The 26,909-nt window shown below is 43.3% G+C and overlaps 1 protein-coding gene across 5 annotated transcripts in view; it reads left to right on the forward strand.

Moving 5' to 3' along the window:
- Sox6 (SRY-box transcription factor 6) overlaps positions 1-26,909 on the forward strand; it is a 560,562-nt gene that overhangs the window by 511,459 nt on the left and 22,194 nt on the right. For all 5 annotated transcript variants that reach the window (XM_041666382.1, XM_041666383.1, XM_041666385.1 and 2 more), the window contains one exon: positions 4,345-4,453. In XM_041666382.1, coding sequence (XP_041522316.1) covers positions 4,345-4,453 — 109 coding nt within the window. The remainder of the gene's footprint in view (positions 1-4,344; positions 4,454-26,909) is intronic.

The following is a 26,909-nucleotide window of genomic DNA, read 5'->3' on the forward strand; positions in this document are numbered from 1 at the left end:
ATTTAAGTTTATTTTAAAAAGTTGATGTTGAGCAAATCCCAATTATAATGTATTTTATGTGTAAAAATAACCCAAGATAATCTTCACCTCTTTAAACTACAGTATGGGTAACAGTCCCCCACCCTGTGCGCATCTGTTTGCTTTGTGGCTACTGTGAATGACACCACACTCAGACAATCTGTACAAATGGGCTTTTGAATGAAGGTTGGTAAAGTGCCTCTCTTTAGACCGCAAGAGTAAAGTATATGGTACCATTATCTAGACAGGTCTAGAATGGAATATATCCATTTGTGAAGTAACAAACAAAAGCTCCTTGAGCATGTACCACTTTCCCCTTCTGGCTGTAGAAAGGGGGCCACCTTGAAAGGACTTGAAGCACAATACAGGCTGGCCACCCCAGTGACCCAGAGGGAAGGTGAGGTACAGAATTGCATTTCATGTATTAGTTTTCTGGAGACAGCTACAATCTGTCATCTTGCATATGGTTTGAAAGTGGCTTGTCGCACTGGCAAGTGAACTGTTATTTAAGTACCCCATCCACTCTACTACTGAAACGGTTTTGCCAAACTTATCCAAGTAGTCTCACATGCTTAAAGATAGTATAAATATCATTTATTGCCAGCAGTTTTCTTCAGACTCCATGGCTGTCTTCCTACTGCCTGATCTAAGTGTCCCAGTTTACATTATGGCCTTTACTGCCTCTGTTTGATGGAGTGATCAGTAAAAATTTAATGACACTATAAAATAATAAAAATGTCATTAATTTACCACGGATCTTGGATGCAGTGGTTGTAAAGTTACATTAATAAACAGAATATTTTTTTACAACAAAAAGCATTGTTACGTGGGAACGTATAAATAACACACATAAATTTAAGAGCAATTTTACTGTGAGCACACACATTATTATGGAATAGCCAATAAGTGTATAAAACACAGTATATAAAATTTTATTAAAATATACTGTGTACATCAAAAATTCAGCTTTTATCTAAGTGCAAAGAAAAGCCATTATTGTGTGCTGACTGTTTCATCACGGTTCCTTCCCCAGATCACAGTTTCACGTTTGCTGCCAGGAAGAGGCAGCTGATTTCCTCGCTTAACTGAGAACAAACCCCTGGTCTTTATTTACCCCCAAATTCATTCTCTCCCCACTGGTGCCAAGATGGAACTGATCAATCTTGCCACGGTAGGGAGGGAAAAGTTGCTAATTTAATGCAAAGTTAAAAATAATGTCAGAGGATCTGAGTGGTTTGTTCACTGACTCTGGAAATAAGGGATAATAATCAGAGTCTTTCTGTCAGCAGTGAGGCCGCCCCATCATTGATTTCGATAACACGTGGAGATGATGGATGCTACCATCTTGTGGCTTGTAACATTTAACATTCATCAGCTCCCACTAACAGGGGCTTTATCATTTAAATATTTTTATTTAATATGCAACATCTACCTCATACATCATAATTTCAAAGCACTTAGAGAGCCAACAGTCTCTACAACGCTGTAGAGCTGACTTTTAAATTTTTTCCGGTAACTTTCATGTTGCCTGCATGCTTGTGACCGACAATGCACAAGCGAGAGCCTGCTCATGGGGCAGCGCAGTGAGTGTGCATTCCACTACCAACGTGAAAACCAGGGGGATTTCGAGAGTGGGACACGGGGTCAAGTTTACACTGAGGAATTGTGCTCTTATCTCTGCATCACCCTACTTGGGAGCTGTGTGCCTAGGGAGGGATAGTTCAAGGGGGTGGGGATGGGTAACTTGGGACCTGAGGACATGCCCTCCACTGTCTGTGTTTCTCACAATGACAAACCCATTGGTGTTTAATAGCCAGAAACTCAGCTTCTTACACAGGCTCCTGTCTATGGCACTGAAAAGCTGTGCCTAGCTCAGCCACACAGACCTAAGCGGTAGACACCAGGCCCTCTTGTCTTAGGGTTCTGTGGCGGGCAAATAAATATTCTGAGCTATTCTTTGAAGAAAAGAAGGAAATCTTCTGGGAGACTGGGGGAAATTTATATGAAAGGGCTTGGCTTTGCAGGGCCCTGCTTTAATCTCAAACACAGTGCTTAATATTATCAAATTGAAAATACAACCCACTGCCCCCAACACTTTTTATCATTGATTTATTTCCTGCCTATTTAACCAGTATTTCATAGGATGCTCTTCCTTGTCTTCTATGCTGTCAAATATTGATATTTTACAGGGAAAGTATCTTTGCCAAAGAATCTTCTTTTCAATGAAGTCAGAAAAATTGTCTGACTTCAAAGGCACGGTGAATGTGTTGTGGAGCGTCCTGGATGTTTTTGTTATGATTAAAAACAAGCTGATACCACTGCATTGTAAGTGCGCTTCACTTTTAGAAAGGAAAAGAGATGATTGTCGTGTAAGTTTTGTTGTCTTGGGGATCTTACAAAGCATGGCATGTAATCCTCCTGCTTCCTTTTCCCTGTGAAAAATACTGATATTCTTCTAGGAACTTTTTTTTTTTTTAAACTGAGAATGTTTCCCAGTAAAATCAAAGAGAATGGATGACTAGAACGAGCCTTAGAATCTGCGTATTGATAGGTTGCACAGTGTTGTCTTTTAGAGAAAGTTGTCCCGCCCCACCTGCCCTGAAAGTTTGTTCTTCCAAGGAGGTGGGAGGACTCTGGGCCTGTAACAGGCATTCACATGCAAATACGCCAGAGAGACACTGCCAGAGACAAAGGTTGACCATGGCTTTGCAGTGCGCTTCTCTTTGACTTTCTTCACACCGCCACAACCCAGTGCCACTCAAAAATAGACCGGGGCTGATAGAAAGCAGCTGTCCTTTCCTGACCACGTGTGAAGCTCCCACACAGCTCATGGCTGCGGTAGCGTTGTGTTGTGTGCTGCATCTGGGTTAATTTGTTCCCGAGCAGCCGCGTTTTCACATGAGGAGGTGTTAGGGAACCACATTCACTTTGGTTTTGATTTTCAGTCTGTCTGTTATACGGGTCATATTTCCGAAATCCCCCCACACTCCGCTGTTGAAACTAGCTAGTTAGTGTTACCCAGTTGAAGAAATGATGGCTAGTTAATTGTGCTTTGTTGCAAAGCTTTCCTAGAAGCGGTGCTAGATTAAAGCACAGTTTATGCTGTGTTTTCTTTCAACCAAGATTTCAACGCCGTCTCTGGTGAAGGGGAACTGGAAGATTTACTGCAACAATTTGACTGATGGGAATTAATTATAGAAATATAATGATATTCAAAAATAATCGTATTAGAAAGCACAAACGCAGTGAGGCTGTACAAATGAGGCACATCCTCTATCAAGTAATTGTATGTTTGCTCCTTCCGAATATTTCAAAGTTTCTAAACATCTTACGGAACATCTCGGCGTGTTTCCGTCAGATGCAGAACATGCTCCGTGCAGAACTAGGTCATTGAACAATAGACTGCACAGCAATCAGCCCTCTACTGCTGCATAATGCATTAGTATAACATGCAGAAACCATTCCCCGAGCTGCAAGCTGCTATTTCATGTCTGTACATTCAAGCTGACATGACATTTAATATCGTTTCATAGTAACAAACAACAAGGCCTCATTCATTCATAAGGATAACACAAAGCCAAGTGTGGGTCTGGAGACTAAGCACAGAGATGGGAGGTGAGAATGGGTACCAGTGCTGGGCTTGTGCAGATCACACCACTATGTTAGCACGGCCAGTTATTGAGCCCCTGCACTGATCTGAGAGGTGCTGTCTCAGACTTCTGCTCTTAGAAGAACTGGAGAATAAGCAAACACCTTTGGAGTTCCCTTCTAAAGCAGCAGGACTATTGAACCTTCCTGACTTCTTTACAAGGTAAAGTTCAGTGCCCAGGAACTCACAGTTGAAAGATTTGCTTCAAGAAAAGGAACAATGCCAATGTCCACTCAACCAAGGTTGACACACTTGCCTTTGAAATATTGGCACATAACATTCAAATTTGTCCTTTTCTCAGGAATACTAACCAAAATTGTGATCTCTAAATGGGAAGATTGTCCTCCCATTTAGTAAGAACTTTCTTAAGTTTTGCACTGGCCCCCTCTCTATTGCATTCCTTGTAGATTCCAGAAGCGAATCCAACACATCAGGACTGGACAGGCCGAGCGGTGCTGGCAGGTTCCCTGCCATGGCCTCTGCTTCCTTCCAGGTCTGGTCTTCTAGACACTGCTGGTTTTGTCAGTGACATGCTCAGCCTGCAGTGGTCTCCAGAGCCCGAGTAGGTCAGACATGATGTTCATGAGGCCATGCTTTGCCGACTACACAAAAGGCAATGGGGAGGAGGCAAATGGCTGCTGTGACTAGAATAAGCCTCTGACTATCCTTTCTCCTAGGAAAGAACACGCTTTGAGAACTTGGGGCCCCAGTTAACAGGGAAGTCAGGTGAAGATGGGAAGCTGGGCCCAGGCGTCATCGATCTCACTCGGCCGGAAGACGCAGAGGGTGAGTGACTTTTTCCTGGCTTGTGTTTCTCAAGGTGGGTCTGAGTTAGGCATGGGATCCTCATGGCCGTTTTTGAGAGTCACTGTCTGGATTCTCTAGGGGACAGAAACGTTGATCCTCCGTATGTGTTAAGGCCGAGGACTTTGAGACACTGCTGGACTCTCTACTAGTGAACACACAGCAATCCAAGGACCTCAAAATGTTATTTCAAAGTTGTACTGAGAAATCCAACTACATCCCCTTAACAGATCCCCAAGTGTCTCCCACCTCACTGGAGTTTTACTGAGAAAAAAAAAAAAAAGAAACATGCAAAGAGGACTTCTTTAAAAAACCTCGATCAAGTAATTCCTAGGTGCAGTCAAACCCTTTGGGACTGACAGATTCAGCAGAAACCTACTGGTGGCTTAGAAAAGGCCCTGCTTGGGGCCTGTGCACTAACCGTGGTGGAAGCCTGTTCAGTGTTTGTTGGAAAGGGCAGCCTCACTCTCAGGATGTCTACCTGGCTCCGTCAGTGCCCGTCTTCATTGCTTCCTTTTTGTTTGTTTGTCTTAAATGTACCAAGCAGCCGTCAGCAGAAATTGTTCCCCAGAGGCCGGGTACAATTTATAGGTTAGGTCAGCACTTTGCTAGTAATGTGGCCTGGTTATTTACTGTGTCATCACGGAGTGGAGACTGGCTTTCCCGTTAGCTGTTTCTTTGGCAGAATCCATCCCACCAGTCAGGGAAGATTAATTTGCTCTCTTAAGAGTAACAGAATCCTTTACCAATCTCAGATCCTAGTGGAAGTCCTATTTTAGCTTAAGGGAAGAATCTTACTAGTTAACTTTTTACTGGCAGAGTTTCTTACAGGACCCTGATCCCTTAAACACACACAAAGAGAGTTCTCAGCAACATCTGAACAGAGTCTCCCCAGACAGTTTGGAAATTGCTGGTATGAATACTGAGAGCTGGCTGGTGTAGACAGCAGGCAAGGCCTCAGATCTCTGGAAGGTACAGCTTCCATGTTAGACGGAGATACTAATTCTTAAGGATAGTGCTACAAAGGTGCGGAGAGTCAACATAAATGCTGAATGGTGTGTGTGTGTGTGTGTGTGTGTGTGTGCATGCTTGTGTGATAGAAAGAGGCAAGTAGAAGGAAAGGGGAAGAGGAAAAGGAAGGTGGTGGAAAGTGAGAGATAAAGGACTCAAGAGCAGGACTCTACCTGCTCTCCAGCATAGAGAGTGCGTATCAGGGGCACACAGACATAGGCACATAGACCAGCAGGCTTCCACTGGCATGAGTTAAGATTCTTCGGTCTAGTCAGCCATGGAATCCAAATGACTGACATGATTAATAGTTTGACTGCAACACAGACATAGTAGCCGGCCTGGTGGTCTGCAAAGAAGTATTTCACATCAGGCCCATGTCAGTCTCCTTGCGAAGCTGGAGGGCCTAAGTCTCTGGCTGTCTGTAGTGAGCCAAGCAGTCTCCATCACTTTGGGGAAATTGAGTCTGTTCGTTTGGCTATGAACCAGGGGATACAGAGCCCTGTCCCCTGACCCTAGCTCTGCCAGCACTCCCATTTGATTCCTTAACTACGCGTTAGTTGTAAATATAGGGAGCTGCCCCTCAGTAGCACTGCTAATCAAATGATGAGACTGTGTGAATGGAATTACTGGCCATTGTAAGAAGATAAAAACCTTAACAACAGAGAAAAGTCTGCAGAAGGATAGTAGAAATTCCTCTCAATATTCACATTGTATAGCTTCAAGTACATTTTCCTAATGACATTTTTTAATAAACATCTATCCAGTGGTCATATGCTAGAGAATCTGTTATTTTACAGCCTTCCTCATACAATCTTTAGATACTCTTTGAATAAGTCATCATCATCATCATCGTCCTCATCATTATTATATAGGGTATTATTATGTAGCCCAGGCTGGCCTCAAACACATGATGTTTCTACGTCAGTCTCCCAAATGCTATCTATATTCCATAACACCTGGCTGGTATTACTTTTTCCCATTTTACAGGTTAAAAGATTGAGGCTAAAAAAATAATGTGGTGTAGGCGACAATGCCAGTAATGATGAGCTAAAATGGATGGAGGATTCAAGTTCTAGCGTCTGTATTATACCTCTGTGTAGTCAGATAATTGTAATGCCTTCATTTTTCTGAACAGACTTCTTGTGACCTTCCTCAGTAAGGCCCATTTCCTCTCCCCTAAATATAGCTGGTCATGCCATCCATCAGTTCTCGTGTTACCCCATCACACGGAGCAGCATGCTGATGAGTGTAACAGTAGACAGGCTGGAGTGGCCTAGGAGCTTACAGAGCGTGTGAAAACCTCCCTTCAGAAGCCTGCCCAGAGTTGCCATTGAGACCTCATGTGCCTCTGGGGGACTCTGAGTTCATGAATGGAGTCGAGTTACCTGCACTAATATGGACAGCGGCTCAGTGCCTTTGTGGGGAGCAGCCTTCTGCTGACTCCAGGAGCGTTCCTGGCGTCCGTTCAAGCCTGAACTGATTGCAAATCCTGTTGGAGTTCCAATTCCTATTAAAGTCAGGATAGGCAGCAGGTACACAGAATAGCCTCTACTCTGCTTGTTCATATTCCCCTCGGCATGAAGACTGGAAAGGGGCTGAGCGTCAGTAACAACAGCCAAGTGTATTTACTCACCCACTAGCCTGTGCGGTCCAACAAAACAGACACTTAGCCAACAGTTCTTGAGTGCCCACAGTGTGCCAGTCCCTTGCACTAGACCCTGGGTAAACCATGTGAAATCAAAATACTGATGCCCTTCAGCAGCTAGAGCTTATGATCTAGTGAGGAAAGACAAGATTCAAAGGGAAATCTGTGCCCATGCGGTAACTTTTCATCACCGAGAACAAAACTCTAAGAGGAAGATTTTGTGATGCTCTACCAAGTACCCAGAAAGCAAGCTCCTTAGGAAGGCCGAGCTGAAAGGTGAGCTATGCCTCCACCTAGGGAGAACACCTCCTTCCATCCATGTTCAATCATCCTCCAGCCTCAAAGGGCTGTATCCTCCTTGCAGGACTCATCCTTCTTGTGGGGCTTCTTAAGTACAAAAGCAAGTCAACCAGAAGACAGGTCCTGTCCCAGCTATCCTCTTAGGACTGTCTGCCAGCCATACAAAGGATGGCATTTCTCAGTGAGCAGCTTAGAGGCCTGCTTCACAGCCCTGGGCCTGGAGGCGGCAGAGAAAAGGTCACCCAAAGAGGCAGCTGTGCACGTGTATTAACCACTCATCAAAATCAAATGACAAACCATAAGCAAGGAAAACAGAAATTAGAAATATAAAAGGCAAATGTCTTCAAAATTTTATTTTTAAAGTCCAGCTGTTATTTGGCTTGAATGTGACAAGACAGCATTTCTTCTTCACCGTGATATTTATAAAGCTGCGACTTCACTGGCGCTGGGGACTTAGGAAGCGTGGTTAAGGTCCTGTTATGTTTAGAAGCCGATGAGGACTGAACTTGTCTCAAGTCCACACAACATTTGCACTTCCCTCTAGGACTTGTAAGAATGCAAAGACTTGATTAGTTGGGTTTGTGACCTTGTGTTAAAAATGACAAACAGCTGTTGAACTGTTCGTAGACTTTCTGTGTGGTGTTTCCCCTCCCTGAGCTCTTCGTAGGCAAGAGTTTACTTCCTACCCCAATCCTGTGATTTCAAAGTTGTATTGTGTAATGGAAAGGGCTCTTACTTGGTTATTGGGAGGTTTGGATAAAAGCTCTTTTGCTCAATGGCTGGAAACAAGCGACTGATGCCCCCAGCATAAGTATCTTTATCTTCTAAAAGAGGCATGTTGGATTTGATTATCTCTATGTTTCCTTCCAATCCCATGGTTGTTGTAATCGTCCTAGCAAACAGAGTCTGTTTCCAGTGAGGAAAATGATATATCCACAGGAAGCTCAGTCAGTTCCATTTAGGTTTTCATTTTCAGAGAAATAAGAGAACAATGCCTTCGAGGATATATTTCTGCCACTTGCTGAAGCAAGTTTTCATGTTCTTTGAGCTTCCCTGCTTATTAATGAAAACAGCGCTTCAGACATACTTGTCACCTACCATAGACGAGCCTCTCCTCCCCTGTACATGCTCTCTCTCCGTCGCCCTTCTTCCTCCCCTCCCTCTCTTCCTCCTCCTCTCCCCCTTTCCTCCCCTCCCTCCTCTTCCATCTCTCCCTCCTTCCCTCCCTCCCCCCATCTTTTTCTCTCCTCCTTCCCTCTCAGTTTCCCTTTTGAATCTGTGGTTTTGCACTGCTTTGCAGTGGGTTTTGTGTAAGGAAACCTGACTTTTCATACTTCCACCTTCAGCTACTATGTCCTACCCTTGGAGGGATCTGCCCCTCGTTTTGATGTGAAGAGCAGTGGAATATGCACCTATCCTTTAGGGACAGGCCCTGAAGATGATTGTCTTCAGCTGATTTTTGGAACCTGCATTGGAATTGTACCAGTATGCTGTCCTGTGTGTTAGGCACTCAGGTGAATTTGATGGGGATGGATTTTCCATTCCAGGGACTCCCTATGTAGGTGTGTGGCTCTCAGCAGCTCTCCTTAGCTTCAGAAGGGGCGAACTGGATTACAACAAGAGTTTTCTTTCTTAAAGCAACCCCTCTTCCTCCCCATCACCAGTGAGCCTACCATAACACAGGTAGATGCTTCCAGAAACACTTCCTCCCCCTCTTCCTCCCGGTCCTCCTCTTTGAGCCTCAGAGTCTTCTATCTTAGGTCAGTTTTATTTATCACCAGCTTAGAGCTCTCTGCTTGTAGAAATGGAAGACTGCAGTATTTTTTCTTTTCCTTCAAAATCTGTCAGTCAGAGAGCATACCCTCACAGCGGTCCCCCCTTCCCCTGGGCTCAGTCAGAGAGCATACCCTCACAGCAGCCCCCCTTCCCTGGGCTCAGTCAGAGAGCATACCCTCACAGCAGCCCCCCCTTCCCCTGGGCTCAGTCAGAGAGCATACCCTCACAGCGGTCCCCCCTTCCCCTGGGCTCACTTAGAGAGCATACCCTCACAGTGCTCCCCCCTTCCCCTGGGCTCAGTCAGAGAGCATACCCTCACAGCAGCCCCCCCTTCCCCTCGGCCATACTCTGCAATCCCCCACTCTGCAATCCCCCATACTTTCTGCTTTCTTTTGGTCTCTCTGCATTCTTACTCCTCCAGGAAAAAGAGGGTTGCTCCCATGAAGCAGAACTCACTGGAAGCAGCAGAAGAAACTGTAACCTAGTCCAAAGTGGGATTCAGATGCCATGGCTGCTTATGCCTTGGAGTGTGAGGGTCACTGGTGAAAGCCCACCAGAGTACATTGCTTTACCTTCCAACACCAGATCCTCAGGTCTGAGACAAAGGACAGGGGTCCCGATACCTGCAGCTTTAGCTTAGCAATCCCCTCTCTGGTCCCTGAGAAGTGGAGGCTTTACTTTGTTCAGATGATCCAGAATGAGAAGCTGGCTTGTTCTTGACAGATGCACTGTGCTTCTCTGTTAATAATTTTTAGACCGATGTATGTCTGCTTCCTTTAACTTCTATCCAAAGGATCTAGCCTGACTTCTAGACTCTGACAGAATAAGACTTGGGACCACACTAGATGCCACCCTCCCCTCATCCATCACGTCTGCTCAAGAGGTAGAGGACTTGCGTCCCATTGTTCCCTTCTCTGCACAGTTTCTCTAGCCCGAGTCAGGAGGCTGATGCGGGGCAAGGCTCTGAACTTTCCTCCTTACCCACCCTCACTTGAGAAAGTTACAAGACCGTGAGTGTCGTATATACCCATATAGCTATATAAAAGAGGTACATGAATCAAATATTTACTCATAATAAGTAACAATGAAATATATTTTAAAACAATTCCTTGGTATAAATCTAATTTTGTCATTTTTTATTTTTATTTTATTTTATTTTATTTATTTATTTATTTATTTTTTTGGTTTTTCGAGACAGGGTTTCTCTGTGGTTTTGGAGCCTGTCCTGGAACTAGTTCTTGTAGACCAGGCTGGCCTCGAACTCACAGAGATCCGCCTGCCTCTGCCTCCCGAGTGCTGGGATTAAAGGCGTGCGCCACCACCGCCCGGCTTTAATTTTGTCATTTATTAAAGACAAAAGCACACTTGCTTGTTAATTTTTATAGGCGGAACTAGAGGTTGGCTATATATTTGATGCTACAGGAGGCAGGGCACCTTCAGTACTTTTCAGAGTTGATTGACACTTGTATTTTATAATTATCAATGCAGAGGCATCCCCTCTGTCTAAATAGGTAGTACAAAGTGGCAGAAGTGTGTTTAGACCCATTTCAGAAATTGCTGGTAATTATCCTAATCCCAAGCAAAAATTTAATTCAGTGATTTTTATGAAACTCAAGTCAGCATTTCAAATGGCAATTTTTAAAACTGAACGTTCTAATGCAATACAATCTGTAGAAATTCTGTTTGATTGATGCTAACATGTTGACAGATGATGGTAGAAAGATAATAGAAATCTTCGTTTCCTATAGTAAAGCCATTATGTCTCTGTACGAACATAAGATTGTGAGCACAGGGGAAACACTGTGATTCACAGCATGCTGTAATCTCAGGCCTGACCAGAGGAGGGAAGGCAGCTCTCTCTCTGCTGTTTGGAGTTGTTTGCCCAGTACAGTGCTGGGCAGATAGTCTGTGTTCAGAGCCGAGGCTGCAGTGAGCATACTCGATCTAACAGGTGGATGCTTCCAGAAACACTTCTGGTCCATCATGTGCTTGATTTTGAGTCACTGTGTGTTCACGGGCCTTTACTGTTGCCTCCCTCTTCACAGCTCTATGTTTGGCTAAATGATCCCGTGCGGCTAGTGACCCAGAGATTAAGAAACTGATATCATTTAGATGGTTTCTAGTGACAGGACTGTTGGTTTCTTTAACTCTCTAATTTTACTGCCTTGTAATTGGACTCATTTACCCCTGACACCACTAGAATATAGCAAGTATCAATTAGGGACCATGTGATCTTGCCATGTGTTTGTTGGTCTCTTCTTGTAGTAGTGAGAATTGAACACTGAACCTTGCCCGTGCTAGGCAAGTGATCTATCACTGAGCTATACACCCAGCCTAATGTAATCTTTCAGATAAATGGTTTTCTGGGTAGACATATGCCAGCTCTGATGTGCCTTTTCTCAGAAGGGTATCCAGCTCGTAGAACGTGTGCCAGGAATAACGAGTAAAGAAATAAACCTAAAAGCAGAGAAGACTCCAGTGAACCAGAAGGTGTGGTAGCCAGCGCTGTGCTTCAGGCCTAGTATCTCGCCCTCGAGGGCTGCCTGAAGCGACATGTTCAGGCATCTGAGAGACCCTAGTCAGAAGTACCGTGAGGAACTCGTAGGCAGGTGTCTGAGGCAGGCCAGGCATGAGGGAGGTCTGAGATGTGCTAGGGAGGTGTACGAGCTGCACTGACAGGGGGATCAGCAGGGTTCATGGAGCCCTCTGCTCTGGGCTAACGGTTGTATGAGTATCACAAAAATGTATTTTACTGTGGATATAAACCGTTTTAGAGGCTCCTGTGCACCAGTTTATATCAGCTCTATATATAAAGTGCAGGGCTCTTAAACAAGCAAATAAACTTCTCTTACAGAAATATATTTGCCGTGTCTTAAAAGCTCCCAAATAACTTTTAATGTTGGGAGAAAACAATTTCCATTGAACTCTTCAAGTGATAGATGGGCCTGATGGGGCAAGAGAGTGAAATGTCAAGGGTTTTGTGTAGCTGCATCCCAGTACTTCATAAGGGGAACTCAGTCTGCTTCCCATGGTTGCTGGGCTTAAAGAGTCAAACACCCATCCACCTGTGAGGAACTGAGTCCGCCCAGTGGGTGTTTTCTCTGTAGACTTCACTGTAAAGATCTGTCAGCGACATAGTGTGCAATCACACACACACACACACACACACACACACACACACACACACACGATAGTCTTCAGACAAAATGCCCTGATCCCAAGGGAGAGATGCCGTCTGCGTTGTTTCTACCACAGGGAGCCCCAACTCTACAACAAACAAATGACAAGGGTTGCTACCTCCTACCATGAAAATCAGACCCAAGACAAGAGCAGCCAGCACACGCTCCTGTGAGACTGCTTTCTCAGCCTGTCGACTTCACATAAACCAGTGTACTAGAGTGAGCATGCTCACAGAGGTCTATCTAACATGTGTGCATGGACTGTGTAGCTCTTGAGGTGTGATCTTTGTCTAAGTCCCTGAACCATAATCCTCCACTCCTGACAGCAAGAACCATTGAACTTTCCATATGAGGATGTAACATTCAGCTCAAGCTTAGGATTCAAAAGGCATAAGGCCAGCCTCAATGCTCTTGAAAATTTCCTTGCTTAATGTCAGGGCTGAACTTGAAACTAACCTTTTAGCCTAATTGACTCTTTTACTTCTCCTCAAAGTTTGGAACTCTGGTTTGTTTGTTTGTTTTTATTGTTTTAAAGGACCAGCACCTATAAAGAACTTTCCACTTTTCTGTTATTGACTTCCTCATTTTTTCCTCATCCTATATTTTACTATTGTCTAACACTGTGATCATTGACATGTATGCATTCATTTAAGACTTTATTAACTTGGGTTTTCTCCACTCCCCATGTATAAGAAAGGAATTAAAAATGTTTGCGGCATTGTTTCTCAAAGAACTACTTGTATAGCTGGCATCCCATGGCAGCACCACAGGAGGCAAAGCAGCCTGCCATATCCCATACTCATGCTCGTCTTTGGGAAAGAGAAGAAGTGCCAGTTAGAGGAGGAAGCTGCAGTGCTGTGGACAGCACAAACTCTAGACCTGAGGGTATTACTGGAAGAACGCTGAGGGTGGACAAACAGAAAGCAGGGTGCTCAGCTGACAGAATCATAAAAGCAGACCCAGACAGTAAGGCTGGCGGGAGGCTCCAGGAGCATGGAGTTCTCCTCTGGAACACAAAGCTCCGCTCATGTTTATACTCCATTCAGATTTGCTGACTTGAGTACCTCCCACAAGTAGCTGGACTCCCTGCTGCAGAGGGCCTTGTGTGCCAGGGTGAAGAATTTGAGATTTGTCATTAACTACACAGGCATTACCCTTCAATTGTTAAAGCATAACATAGATCCATGAGATTGAGAGTAAGGGAAAGCATAGGAGGTCTTAGAGGTCAGCTATGCCCTTAATTCCTCCTCATCAGTTCTTGTTGAGTCAGAAGAAAGTGAGCAGGCGTTGGATGGGTTTCCATGGGGATCTACTGGAAACAGCTGGTGGTCTCCTCTCTTCTGAGATGTGAACAAATCCATCTGCCTGAGTGACAAGTCAGTTTTGGACTTGGATCCCTCACTCAGGAGAGCAAATTCTCCAAATGCTTTTGTCCAGTGTACACTTAAACTTCCTACACATGCTGCCCCACATTAGATCATGGTGCCAGAGAGCTCACACAGTAACACATCAGTGTTGTCTGCAGGCACATTCAGGATTCATTCATAAAAACTAACTGAACTACAATGTAGTATCTCAAGTAAATATAATACAGGCTACTTTCATGGCAGAGAAATCCCAGTATCCATTCCTTGTTCTGTGGGAAGGTGGGTTCTGCTTGGGGACAAAGTAAAGCATGGCTCTGCACTGATGGTCACAACCACTTAGAGTGGAAGGTAGAAAAGCAACTCGGAAGGAGCCCCAGGGCCTTCTCCTCTGTTTGTTAAGTTTACAACCAATAACCCCAATCCTTTCTCACCACATTGGGTCCTGTTGCAAGGAGAGGGCCCATCTGTTCATCTCGTCCACCTGCTACCGAAATAACCAGAAACTATTAATTAAAACACTGGCCAACTTTTTATTGGCTATCTCTTACACCTTAGTTTAGCCCATTTCTATTAATCTGTATATTGCCACGTGACAGCGGCTTACTGGGTAAAATTCAGCATGGCTGCCTCTGGCCAGAGATCCATGGGATCTCTCTCTCTGACTCTGCTTTCTTTCTCCCAGCATTCAGTTCTGTCTTCCCCACCTACCTAAGTTCTGCCCTATCAACTAGGTCAAGGCAGTTTCTTTATTCATTAACCAATGAAAGCAACACACAAACAGAAGGACCTCCTACACCAGGATCTTCATGAAAAACCTGAAGCCTAAGTTCATATGATAAGACTGTCTTCCAGCACTGGGGGTGGAGCTCAGTTGGTTGAGTGCCCACCTAGAACACAGGAAGCCCAGGGTCCCATCCCTCCAGCTTCATACGCTACGGGTAGTAGTAGTGCATACCTGTGATCCCAGGATTAAAACAGCAGGATTGGCTGTTTAAGGTCATCTCCAGCTTTATAGTGTGTTTAAAGCTAGGTGACCTGAGACATTTCTCAAAAGAAAATAAGAGAAAAGAAAAAGAAAAGTTTCTCCCGTTTCTGGCCCAGCATCCTGGTTTGGTGGTGGGTCTCACACCGGAACCTGGTGTCAGGGGAAACAGGAGGTGTGGGATGACCTTGGTCAGACTTCATGAACGCCCACTTTCTTTTAGTTTGCATCACACAGACCCTCTGGAAATACGTTTGGCTTTGGAGCTTTATTCTGTTGAGGAGTAAATTGTGCCCACTCCCTCCAGTTAACCTGGGAGTTTATTTTTAACCATCTAAAGAACAGAGTATGAAATCTAGAAGGCATCAACCAGATATGACGAGAGCTCAGAAAGACGTCAGATGCTAGTGAGGTCACTTGTTCTGCCCTTGCAGAACTAGAGTGAACACCTCCCCCGCCCCCACAGCGCTGCTGCAGATTCTCAGGGCTCCAGTCCCTGTGCTAGGAATTTATATGCATTCCCATTTCTCCTCAGCAAAATGTTGCAAAGTAGAAACTGTTAACCCTCTTATATAGGCAGATGAAATTATAGACCAGAGAAATAACTCACTTTTCTAAGAAAGATTAACTGTATAATTCATACTCGGATCTATTAAAATGTACACATAGCATCTTAGCCACACTGTTTCCCAGTTTTCTCCAAAAAGAGCCGATTGAACCAATGGCCCTTGTATGAATAGTGTTTCCTGTGGTTTTCATTAAAAATCAAGAAAAAAAAAACACATGTAAAAGCTTTATTTTTTTTTAACACTTGAACCACAGAAATATCAGATGCCATTAATTATTGTGTTGAAGTTTCAGGATGGAGATATTTGTAGTTGGAGTCACAACTCTGAGCCCTTGAGCCACCTTTGCATACCCTTTACATACCCTAGCTTTGAAAACAAAGTTAGTTTTTCCTATACCCATAAACTGCATTCTCTGTTTCTACTGTCAAAGAGAAAGACTCCCTAGAACAAATGAAATAAAATGAAACACAGAAGAGAAAGGGGCCGTGAAGTTCATGTTGATGGCAAGCATGTGACCTTTGGGCAGTCACATCGGAGCTGCCAATGAGTCATTTACTGAGACTCAGGCATCATTTGACTTCTCATTTTCTTCCCATGGAACAATAGATGTGTATTAAGTGCTCTTATTATCCCTTTTATGTACAAGTTCTCTGATTTCATGAGGATGTCTTACCCTGATTTTATGCTATTCAGGAAGGTTTCACTGTGTGCTTTTATGAGCTCATGCATGCATCCCTTTGCCTACTTACTCCCACTCCATGGCACTGGCAACAGCATTCAGACTTAATACTCCCAAGAAGTTCAGACCCTCTTACCCTCCTGCCAAGGTTGTCCAGGAAGTGGTGGGGTAGCAGATGAGAACTGCTCAGTGTGGCAAGTCAACAGAAATAGCAAAAGCATTAATGACAGTGTATGACCTTCAAGCCACCATCAGTGTATGTTTTTTCCATTGCAACTATTCTTACCAGGCACTTGACAAAATATAAGAAATCAAATGGGGACATGGTTACAGTCCAACTACAGAAATTCCCAGATACCAGGGAAACAACAGACATGTCTCTCAAATCCCTACTGTAGCAGATAGCTGCTATTTCCTGCTGTCTCAGTACATGCTTCAGTATTTACTTTATGGCTGGTTGTGCTAGTCCCTGGGGTGAGCTATGGATAGGACATCATGCACTCACTGCATTTGGTGAAGGTGGGCATATGTAACTGGGGATAAGGGTGAGTTAGGATAAGCATCATGTTAGAGGTAGACATAGGGCACAGGCTATTGCAACCTAGAATGCTTAGCCAAACATGGTGAGCATGTCAGACTTTCCTAGGATGAACAGTCCTTAAAATGGGTCATCAGGGAGTGATTGCAAGGTGGACATGCCGTGGCAGGAAAATAGAGAGCTGGGATCTGTAGCCTGAAACCAGTATGTATGAACTAGAGGTAGTACACTCCACTACTGAAAAATCAAACACGAAAACAAAACAAAAAGCCCATGCTTTGAGTAGAAGGCAAGAGATGGCACTGGAGCCATACCGAGAGACAAACTTGCCTACTGCTCTGTAGGTTGAGATTCGTCTATGGGCATGGGCATGGGTGGAGTACTGGACACGTGCAGATACAGAGTGGCCTGGTCAGAAGTCAGTGTGTGAAGTGCACTCTGTCTGAAATCAGAAAATGGTATTTCTGTGGAGGTTAAAGTATTTGAACCTGAGAAGGAAGCATACAAAGCCGAAGGCTAGATTTTAAAGGAGTCTGGCAGAGACCTGGAGGACTGCAGCAATCGGCAAGGGGAGAATTGGGAAGATGGATCAGGTAGTGTCTTGTTTATAAGCTTTTCTTTGCCTTGGTTGGTGCTTCATTCCACATAGTCTGTGGTAGGAACGAGGGCTGGGTGAAGCCAGAAGCTGCTGGGCTGCGTGAATTATTTAGTTTGCCAGCTTTCAGCACTCTCTGTGTCCTCCACGGGCCTCTGCTGTTACCAGACGCTGGTTCCCCTGAAGTCCTAGGAAGCCAAAACCACTTATTGTCTTATTTCAAACCCAGCAGTCTCTAGTTCAAGTTTAAACGTTGCTGTTCACCTGGGCTCACTGGCACACGAGCCCTCCCGAGCTACACACAGCATACAGATAAGTGGAATATTCCGTGCTCTCTGCCACTTCCTGGTCATTAAAACAGAGAAGCACAGAAGTCATGCCAGCTGCCATAGGAGCCTGTAGCTGAAACAAGCTAAAGGACTCTCTTCAGCTATCTGTATAAAGCAAATATAACTTGAGAATTAAAAAAAAATTAAACCAAAACCTAGAGCAGGAGACGCTGAGCCACTGGTGAGAATTCCCTTCATTTTGCAAAGCCACGGGCCACATGCACCAGCTCACCACAAAGTCATTAAGCCTTTTTAAGCTCAAATGAAAAACATTAACAAATCCCACAAAAGGCTTTAGTGTAGCCCCCTTTGTTCATCCACATATGGCACTTTATAACTCCTGCGCCACTCCGCTCGTGTGTTTGTTTAAGCTGCCTGCATCGGGCTGGGCCTGAAAGAACAAAAGACATCTTGAGCAATCCTTAGCAGGAAATGGGCTAATCTAAACATGGTTTGTGACACTTTAAGTAGAATAGAAAGCAGAGGGATTGATTAGCCATTAATGTCCAATTGGCTCCATATGGATGTCGCAATAATAAAGCCTTTTTCAGGGCAGTAGCCGAGTTATTGAATTAGAGTCTATGTTTTTTCGGAGCTGACCTTAGGGAATTCCCTTTTGGTTCTTCTTGTTAATCTTTTAAAAAGAAGGGAGTTTCTAATGGAAAACCAGAGAAGCGCTGGCTACAGTGACACTCTCAGAGCCCTGAAACCAGAGGATGCCTTCATTTAACACCCTTCTAATCCCTGCTGCAATTTCAGTTCCTATGCTTTCTCCAAGAGGACTTTCATGTTCAGGGGCAGCATCTCAGAACGCAGTTAAGGGCGTGAACTTCAAATCCTGCAATGGGCTGCTTGGGTGTGCTTAGCTGTGCAAGGAAGAGCATCCTTACAGGGAGAAACGTAACATCCCAGCTAGAGAATGGTGGCTCTAAAATACAGTTTTCTCAAATCCCCCCATAGTGAATTGGGAACTTTGACCTAAAGGAGGCGTGCTAGACTGAAATCTGGCAGACCTGAGTTCTAGGTGTGGCTGTTCCTTATTAATATGGTGGAGGCTGGTTACCCCAGGGAGTGGTCACATGATCTGGGAGCCTAGGTCCAAATGATGTCTACCTTCCTACCCACTGAAAAGTATTGTGAGGAGGACTGAGATCATGTGTTTGGTGAGAACACTCTGTGAGTATTGTTTTGTGCACAATTGCACCTGGTGTGCTCTTCTGGAATGTGACTTCTGGCTTCGTCTATCTAAACGCTGAGTTGCTTCCCAAAGGATCATTTTAGAATGGCAACTGATTAACTGTTCCTGTATTCAAGGAGGCTTTTGCTTTGTTTGTATACTGCATGTGACTATCTGTCCACCTTTATTGTTTATCTATTAAGTTTCTTAGTATAGACAAGTTCTGTAGTTGCAGTAAATGTAGGGTACTTTTTTTTTTTTTTGGTTTTTCGAGACAGGGTTTCTCTGTGGCTTTGGAGCCTGTCCTCGAACTAGCTCTTGTAGACCAGGCTGGTCTTGAACTCACAGAGATCCGCCTGCCTCTGCCTCCCAAGTGCTAGGATTAAAGGCGTGCGCCACCACCGCCCGGCTTGTAGGGTACTTGTCATAGTGGAGTTGTAGAATCCTGGGATGGAAACATACCTATGGTATTCCCCATTGGCAGATGAAGAACTGGTCCTTCGGCAAAGGACCACAGACATCCCATCTTTTCGCTTCTGCATTGTTGGTTCTCAGTTTTTCACCAGTCTCTAGTTCTGAAGAAACAATCATCTATCTACTGTCTTCCTCGAGTCAGATCCCCTACAGCAGGCTGGTGTCACTAATCTGCCCAGCTAGGGCTTGGCCCTGTAGCTCAGCAGAGTGGCACTTGCCTAGCTCGCATGTGCAAGGCACTGGGTTGGTCTCCAGCACTGCAAAATAAACAAACGAACACACCTAGCTGATGATCTCTAAGACAGAGGGACAAGCCATGCCCTGCAGGCCTGGCAGTCTGTTTCTCAAACATGATGAGCAACTGCTTCCCTTGCGATGAAGGCTTTCTCAGCCACAGAATGTTTCCTACTAAGTTAGCCACTAGGAAAGCCTTTCCCCATTTTTATGCTGTTTCATTTTGAACAAAAGGAAATCAAATTATAATTTCAATAAGCATTCTTGTAATGAAAGTAAGTTACCATTCTGGTGGTAAGCTGGAACAGAAGTTAGCAAAGGGCTCTCCTGATTGAAGACAGACAGCTGTCAACAATAGTGAGCTATCTCTACCACAGCGATTTGGATTTTGTAGGAATAACATGGTGAATCAATTGAACATGGCTTCTAACTTCTCTTTCTAATATTCCATGTCCCTTTCCAGAATTCCCTTCCCATCCACATGCCCCTACTAATCGCATAAGAGGCTAGCATGTGCAGCAGGTAACTCAAAAGAGTAACTCGGGGAGAGAAGCCATCATTTTGGTGACAATGAAACAGTCTGAAATGATGCAATTGTGCACTGTCCTATGGTGCCACCTGATGCTGGTCGCACCTCCATTTACTCATAAGCAACCAATGATAGCTTTTTGACCCTTCATAATGATGTTGTTTTGGTTAAGAAGAATGTCTTTGAGTTAAACATGACCTAAAAATATCACACATTTCTCAATGTTCCTAGGAAAAATCTTCAGAAAAAAAAAAAAACATTTTGTAAGTTGGTTGGCTTTTCATTTTATACTTTTATTATTTTCATTTTTACTAAATGTATTTAAAACATTTTTCTTGGGGCAGTGTCCTATTGTATGTATACTTTACTTATTTTCCAATTATTTCAAATTTTGTCTAGTACTTCTACGATATTTCTGGACAGAATGTTTCCTTTATTTTGGAGAGGCACTTGGGAGTGAAACTGTTGTATTGGGGGACAGACTGCCAGGAAGTTATTTTCTGTCTCACACTTGTGCTGGTTGTCCCTATGCTTGCCAACATTTCATTTCTAAGCCATTGTAGCAAATGTGGAGTGAGATCTCATTGTGGTTTTAATTTGCATTTTCCTGATGATTAATTATACAGAATAGCTCTCCCTGCCTCCATTGGCTATAACTTCTTTTATAAACTGTTTTTCTTCTGCCCTTTTTAAAATGAGATGTTTACTTTTATCCATTTGTTTCTAAGGGATGAATGATTGATCTTGGCTCACGGTCGGAGGGTAGAGTTGAAGGTGGGGAAGGTGTGGCAGGAGGAGTGTGGGTGGCTGGCTGGTCACTGTCTGTAGTCAGGAAGCAGAGAGATGGGTACTCTGATTTTGTTGTTATGTAGCTGTTATATGTATATTCTAGATTAAAAGTCTTACCAGATGAATGAGTTGAATAATTTCCCCCAACCTGTTCTTTACATTTGTATACTGTTTGTTTATTTTTTTGTCTTCAGAAACAGGGTCTCACTCTGTTGCCCAGACTGACATGGGACACGTTTTGTGGCCAAGCAGGCCTGGCACTCCTGATGACCCTCCTTCCTCAACTAGTAGAGTGCTAGGATGACAGGTCACCTGTAGCTGTCTCCACAGTCAACGATGACTCTTGATGTGTGGAGCTTTTATTTTGATGCAGTTCAATTTGTTCTTTTTCTTGCAAACTTGGAGCTGTGTATGCCATCGAAAGACTCTTAACTCAAAGTCACTCTGAAATATCGCTCTTTATTTTGTGTAGAGTGTTATAATTTTACTGTTGATTTTAAGTCATAACTCATCTCAAATGAATTGTTGAGTGTGAGGTGAGAGGTCAGAGGTCACTCTTTTCACTGTATTTATTCCCTTTCTTAGTGCTAGCTGTTGAAAGACTATCAGTTCTCATGGTGGCTGCCATGGTCTCTTTCCAATAAGTCTATTAAGTCTTCCAGCTTGCCTCAAGTCTGCCTTGCTCTTCTCCCTGTTTTCCTTCTCTTTTGAGTTTTGAAATCATGTGTCAATATTTATAAGAAACTCTTTGTGGAATAAGTAAATTTGGGAAGTACTGATAAATTAATTGTTAATTTTTCTGCTTCATGAACATGGTGCATTCTTGATTTATTTAAGCCCTCTGATTGTCCAAGCACTTTGTTTTCCATATAGATTTCTTGAACATTTTTTGGTTGAATTTAGTTTTTTTCTGTCAGGTATTATTATGTATGTAAATTGTTTTTGAGACAGGGTCTCATTGTGTAGCCCTAGTTAGCCTAGCACTCACTGTGTAGACCAGGTTAGCCTCAAAATCACAGAGATCCACTTTTCTTTGTCTCCTAAATTCTGGGATTAAAAATGGGTGTCACCATGCCTAGTTCAATTTTTTTAAATTATTTTTATTGTTTACTGCCAGTGCACAGAAATACAATTGACTTCTGTGTTATTTGATGTCACAATACTGAAAAACTCACTTATTCTAGTAACCATCTTTGTAGATGCCTTAGAATTTTCTTTGCAGACAATTGTTTTGAACAGATAGTGGCATCTGCTCTTCTGTGTGTTTCTGTTGCCTGTTGACTAATAATGGTTAAGTGTGGGGTGAGCTGTAGGCTTCTTAAATGCATTGAACAGAATGACAAAGTTCTCTGCTGTTCCACCTTCTTGAGTCCCTTTGTCCGGAGAGAGAACGTTAGATTTCATCAGCGCCAGGGTCTGAATCTGTGTTGCTCATGTTCTCCTCTTTGTTTCGGTACAAGGGAGGTTATTGTCTGAGTTTTAAGTTTTAAACTAATCGTACATTCCTGAGTTGCCCTGTTGATTGTCAAGTGCTCCTTCTTTCTCTGTCCTTGTGTTGGGGATGCTGATGCTCATCATTCTCTCACATGATGGAATTTCCCTCTGAATCATGTCACTAGGAAAAAAGGATTAGATTTTTCAGGGAGGTTTCTAGCGTATAAGTTAAAATACCTTCCTGAGCTCTCAGAGAATTCATGCTTTCTACTTCCTGAATGAATTTTAGTAACAAATTTCAGGCAATTTGTTCATTTCATCTAAATTGACAGGTTGATAAAAATTCGATCATTGATAATATCCCTTTATTGTCTTTTTAATGTGACTAGGACCCATAGTGAAATTCCCTCTTTCAATGTAAATATTGATGTTTTGTATTTTTCTCTCTGTCTGTTGATTAGTCTGAAATAGGTATGCCAATTTTATTGATTGTTTTTCAAATTACTAAGTCTTCATGTTTTAAAAATTATTTTTATTGTGTCTCTCTTGTATTTCATTGGTTTTCATTCTGGAAAAACCTCTAAATTAAAATTTAGTTATTTGACTCGTTTTTTCTAGCCTGACTGTGTGATGGGCTTAGATCATATAATCTGCATTTTAAAAACATCCTCCCTGCTTCCATGTTGCTTCTCCATGCCTGCCTCCCTGTGCTGAGAGCCTCTCTCTGCTCTGCACCTGTATTTCGAATGTTGTCTCGGAGGGTGTGTTCTTACAGTTAAATTTTTGTCACTTTAGTTTCCTGAACCACTGTGCTATGTTAATCTCTTTACCATTCATATGTTAAAAACCTGAGAGCTCTCGCCCTTTACCTTTACCTGTGGAATTCAGGGTTCAGAACCAGAAGCCACAGCCTGTTCTTACACCATCAACAGCACTGACAGGGTTTCTGTTTGCATCTAGCCATTCTGTGCATGCACACTGGGAAGTATCTCCATGTGGAAAATCTGCAAAAACAGGATTTCATTACATGAAATTCCCTTCCTTCTGGGATAAAGTCCTCCACCGTTTCTGCTGGGTTTTGATAGCCCTCTGGTGTCTTCAGATTGCGGCCGAGTTTTGAGTGTTTATCTCCTTCAGGTTTGGTCAGATGAAAGCTATCTGCTACTACTAGATGCCAGGGTAGATTTGCTTCACGCCAGTCTTTTTCATTCGGTCTGACAAAATGCAAGTTCTAAAAGCCTTCAGAAAGTATTTAGGCACCATCCTTCTCTCTTCCTCGTGTGCTCTCAGTTAATCACTGAGACAGTTTGGTGGGATTCGCTCATTTAGCTTCTGCTTTGATCTCCTCTAGAATACATTTGCTCTCCTCAGCTTAAATACCTTAGAGGCTTCTGAGGTTGGTATTCAAGGTGCTTAGCAATCCAGCGTGTTTATTTTTCTAGTTTCATCTGTTAGTGTGTCCCTCCCTTCTCCAGAAACTCCAGCCAATGCCAGCGTCTTTCTGTGCTCCAGATGCAAGTCTGTGTCTTTATTCATACTGATTCCCTGGGGCACTTTGACACCATGCTCACCGAATCTTGCCCTTCTTGAAGGGTTCAAGCTGTGCTTTATCTCTCAGGTCTGTCATAATGACCTCCGTGCACCCCAAGGATGCCCTTTCACAGTGCTCTGAGATCACTTTTGTTAGCACTGGTGTCTAGCTTTTAACCCGGTGCCCTTCCCCTATCCAAACTAGTGCCTGTGCTAGTTAGCTCTGGGAAGGCATGTCCTGGTGCTTCCCGTACACTAAGAATTTGTTGTGAGAATTTACCGAATTCGTGTGTGGGTGATTACCAAGCACAGTATAGAAATATCCAGAATGTCTTCCTAGAGAAAACTTTGTATATACAAACCCCACACTGAATACTCACTCCCCCAGACAGCCGCTGGGATTTACCCAGGAAGGCCCCTTTGTAAGGTTGGTTCAGGACCATTGCCACAGGCTGTGATGGTGAACTGGGCCTTGTTAACAACCCACCTGGAAAAACTCAGCTTTCTGTCCTCTCTAAATCACTCACTTCACAGCTTCCTAAGGAAATCTTTGTCTTGGCAGCTTCCATCCTCTCCCTGCAGATTCCTTTGTTTACCTGAAATTTTGTACTTGCACAGCCTTCTTTGGAGATGAAGGCTGAGTTAACCAACACAGGCCCCTTGGTGCAGGGATACTGTACAGAGCAGGAGGTCCCAGCAGACAGGATCTTCAGCCTCCTGGGAGGTGCTGCTGTCCTGGCCTTCAGTTGCTGTCCTTTGGGCTGCTGATGCTGGCCCAGTAAAGACTCAAAGTCAGCAGGGAAGCTGTGGTTCCGGGATGGGATACATTGCTGTGAGTCTACACTCCTTCCAGCCACTTTCGGTGGGAGCCTCTTGACTTCACAAATCTTTTCTCCACTGGTAGAAGTCCCTCATGCAACACTGAGTGATCATCAGGGATCACTTTTCTTTATGTACTTAATGATATCTTCAAAAAATGAATAGGCCATGGCATACTTGATATATATATATATATATATATATATATATATATATATATAATTTAGAAGTTACTTAAAACAGGTCAATTTGGGGTTTCTAATATATAGATTGATGGGATATCTTTTGAAAATAATGTATAGTGTTCTGTAAAACATTTTCTATCTTTAAAAAGGGCTTTTAAAATGTAATTTCCATTTTAATCTCTGAATTTATACATGCATGTAGAGTGCATGTGTTTATTTCTAGGGCTACAACAGTCCCCAATCCTCTTGCATTCTAAGGAAGATTTTACGGAAGTTTAGTACACTTTCTAAGACTCCGCCCACCTCTCACATTTTTGTGAAATTCTCTCCCCATTTTTTCCAAATCTCGAGCTAAAGCTCAAGTGATAGAAGAGCTGTTGTCTTTCAGTAAAAAAGAAAGTGACACAAGAGACATTTCCTATCAAAAGGGTCGGCCCAGGAAGTCTTTGCTGGAAAGCATCTTTCTGCATAGGGAGCTCTAGACAGCTTCATAGAAGCTGTGTGAGGTGCAGCCACTGCAAAAACATGACAATCCAAGATGCCCTCAGCACGTCCCTGTGAAGCATCTGTAGTTTATCACTGTTTCCTCTATGAACCTGAACACAAATCAAAGTATTGTAATGTCTGGGAAAGGACATCCTCTTTCTAGGGTATCAGCAATAGTTAAGGAGAGTGACATCTCAGACATCATCTATGTTCGTGGGTTACCTTAGGAGATTTGGAAGTCAGGAGAGAAAGGATATGAACAAGAAGAGGAGAAGGAAGTGGAGGAGGAGGAAGGAAGCCAGGCAAACACCTATGTCTATCTGGGGTTTGCAGTGGGGCCTGGGCACAGCAGATCTGAACAATATTAAAAGTCACAGTGCAGTAACAGCTGGTCAGATATCAGGTCCAGTTCATGATTTTAAGCTTTGCTCTTCTAGGATAAGTTTCTTCTTCCAAAATCTTGATTCTTCCTAACAGGACTCCCAGTTTAAGATAACCCTTCATCTTTCAGTTCATTCCTTCTAGAAGAGAAAAGAGGTGACAAGAAAAAGAGAGAAGAGAAGGGGCAGGGAGGGTGACACAGACCAGCATCTTCAAGTACTGCCTGTCTTCTTCTTACTTTGCGTTTTATGGGAGTATGCACTGGGCTCAGATTTTTTCAGTCTAGATTTATCCTTGGATCTCTAAAGTTCCTTTCTGGGACTCATGGTAAAAGTGGTGCATTCTGGGAAAGGCAAAAGACTTTGGTGGAGGGAGAAGCTGATCTATGTGGCTTACAAGATGCAGAATACCATTGGAGCTCCTAAAAGAAGAATAAGCTAAGGCAGTGTAGCAGCCTTAGGAGAGGGGAAAAAGAGAAGTGGGGCTGGGAAGAAGAAGAAAAACAGAAGAGAGAGAACTGGGCACAAATCTAGAAGAATTAATATCAGTATCAGTAGTGTGGTATGGGGTATATGGTTTCTGGACTAAGTTCTAAAGTCCCACCATGATTTCTGCCAATCTGTGGGATGGTAGAACATCTCATTCACCATGAAATACCATTGCAAAAAAAAAAAAAAAAAAAAAGAAGTGAGAAGCTGGCTCTTGGGTTTTTCTAGTAGAGGAAAATCCAGCAGTAAAATTAGGTCCTGAGTGTTAATCACCTGTGGCATAACAGTTAACTTAGAATAATACTGAACTGCTTTCACATCTGACATTCTCCACAAACCTGTCTCCTTTTATGTGTACACATGCCAGTATATAAATTGCTGCATCCATGTCAGTTGTAAAGTAATGGCACCAAGGGTGTCGTAAATCACCACAGTGATCCTCAGGAGAAGACACTGTCGTATCTGAATGAGTGTTCCACGTCCACAGTAATGCATGCCTTCATCTGGCCCAGCAGTCAGCATATCGCCCCATGTTGATGGATATTGTCAGCTGGAAGCTACACTGCATTGCACTGCACAATAAACATGGCTGTCAACGCCACGGAAAGTGAAATCAATTTATCCTGTATGGTCAGTGCATTTTAAATGAAATTAATGTACTGTGGGTATGGTGGCAAAAAGGTAGCATATTAGTTATGCATCCTGGGACCTGAGCCTTTCTGAGTAACACATCATTCTGTCTAGTGCGCTTGAGAAAGGGCTCTTTATAAAATGTGTGTTATTTTTTTCATCATCTTCAGAAAGTGGCCTCACTGCCCTCCTTCATTTTCAGGGAAAAATCCACAATATTAGCCAAATTCCATTCTTTTATCCTATCTTTTGTCTGTAGTAAATGATGACCATATTTTTCAAATAATAGCACCCCTTAATGTCCTAATTTAT

The sequence above is a fragment of the Microtus oregoni genome, unplaced genomic scaffold (assembly GCF_018167655.1).
Source record: "Microtus oregoni isolate MIOR12 unplaced genomic scaffold, Mior012 000016F_ref0000370, whole genome shotgun sequence".
Classification (NCBI taxonomy): domain Eukaryota; kingdom Metazoa; phylum Chordata; class Mammalia; order Rodentia; family Cricetidae; genus Microtus; species Microtus oregoni.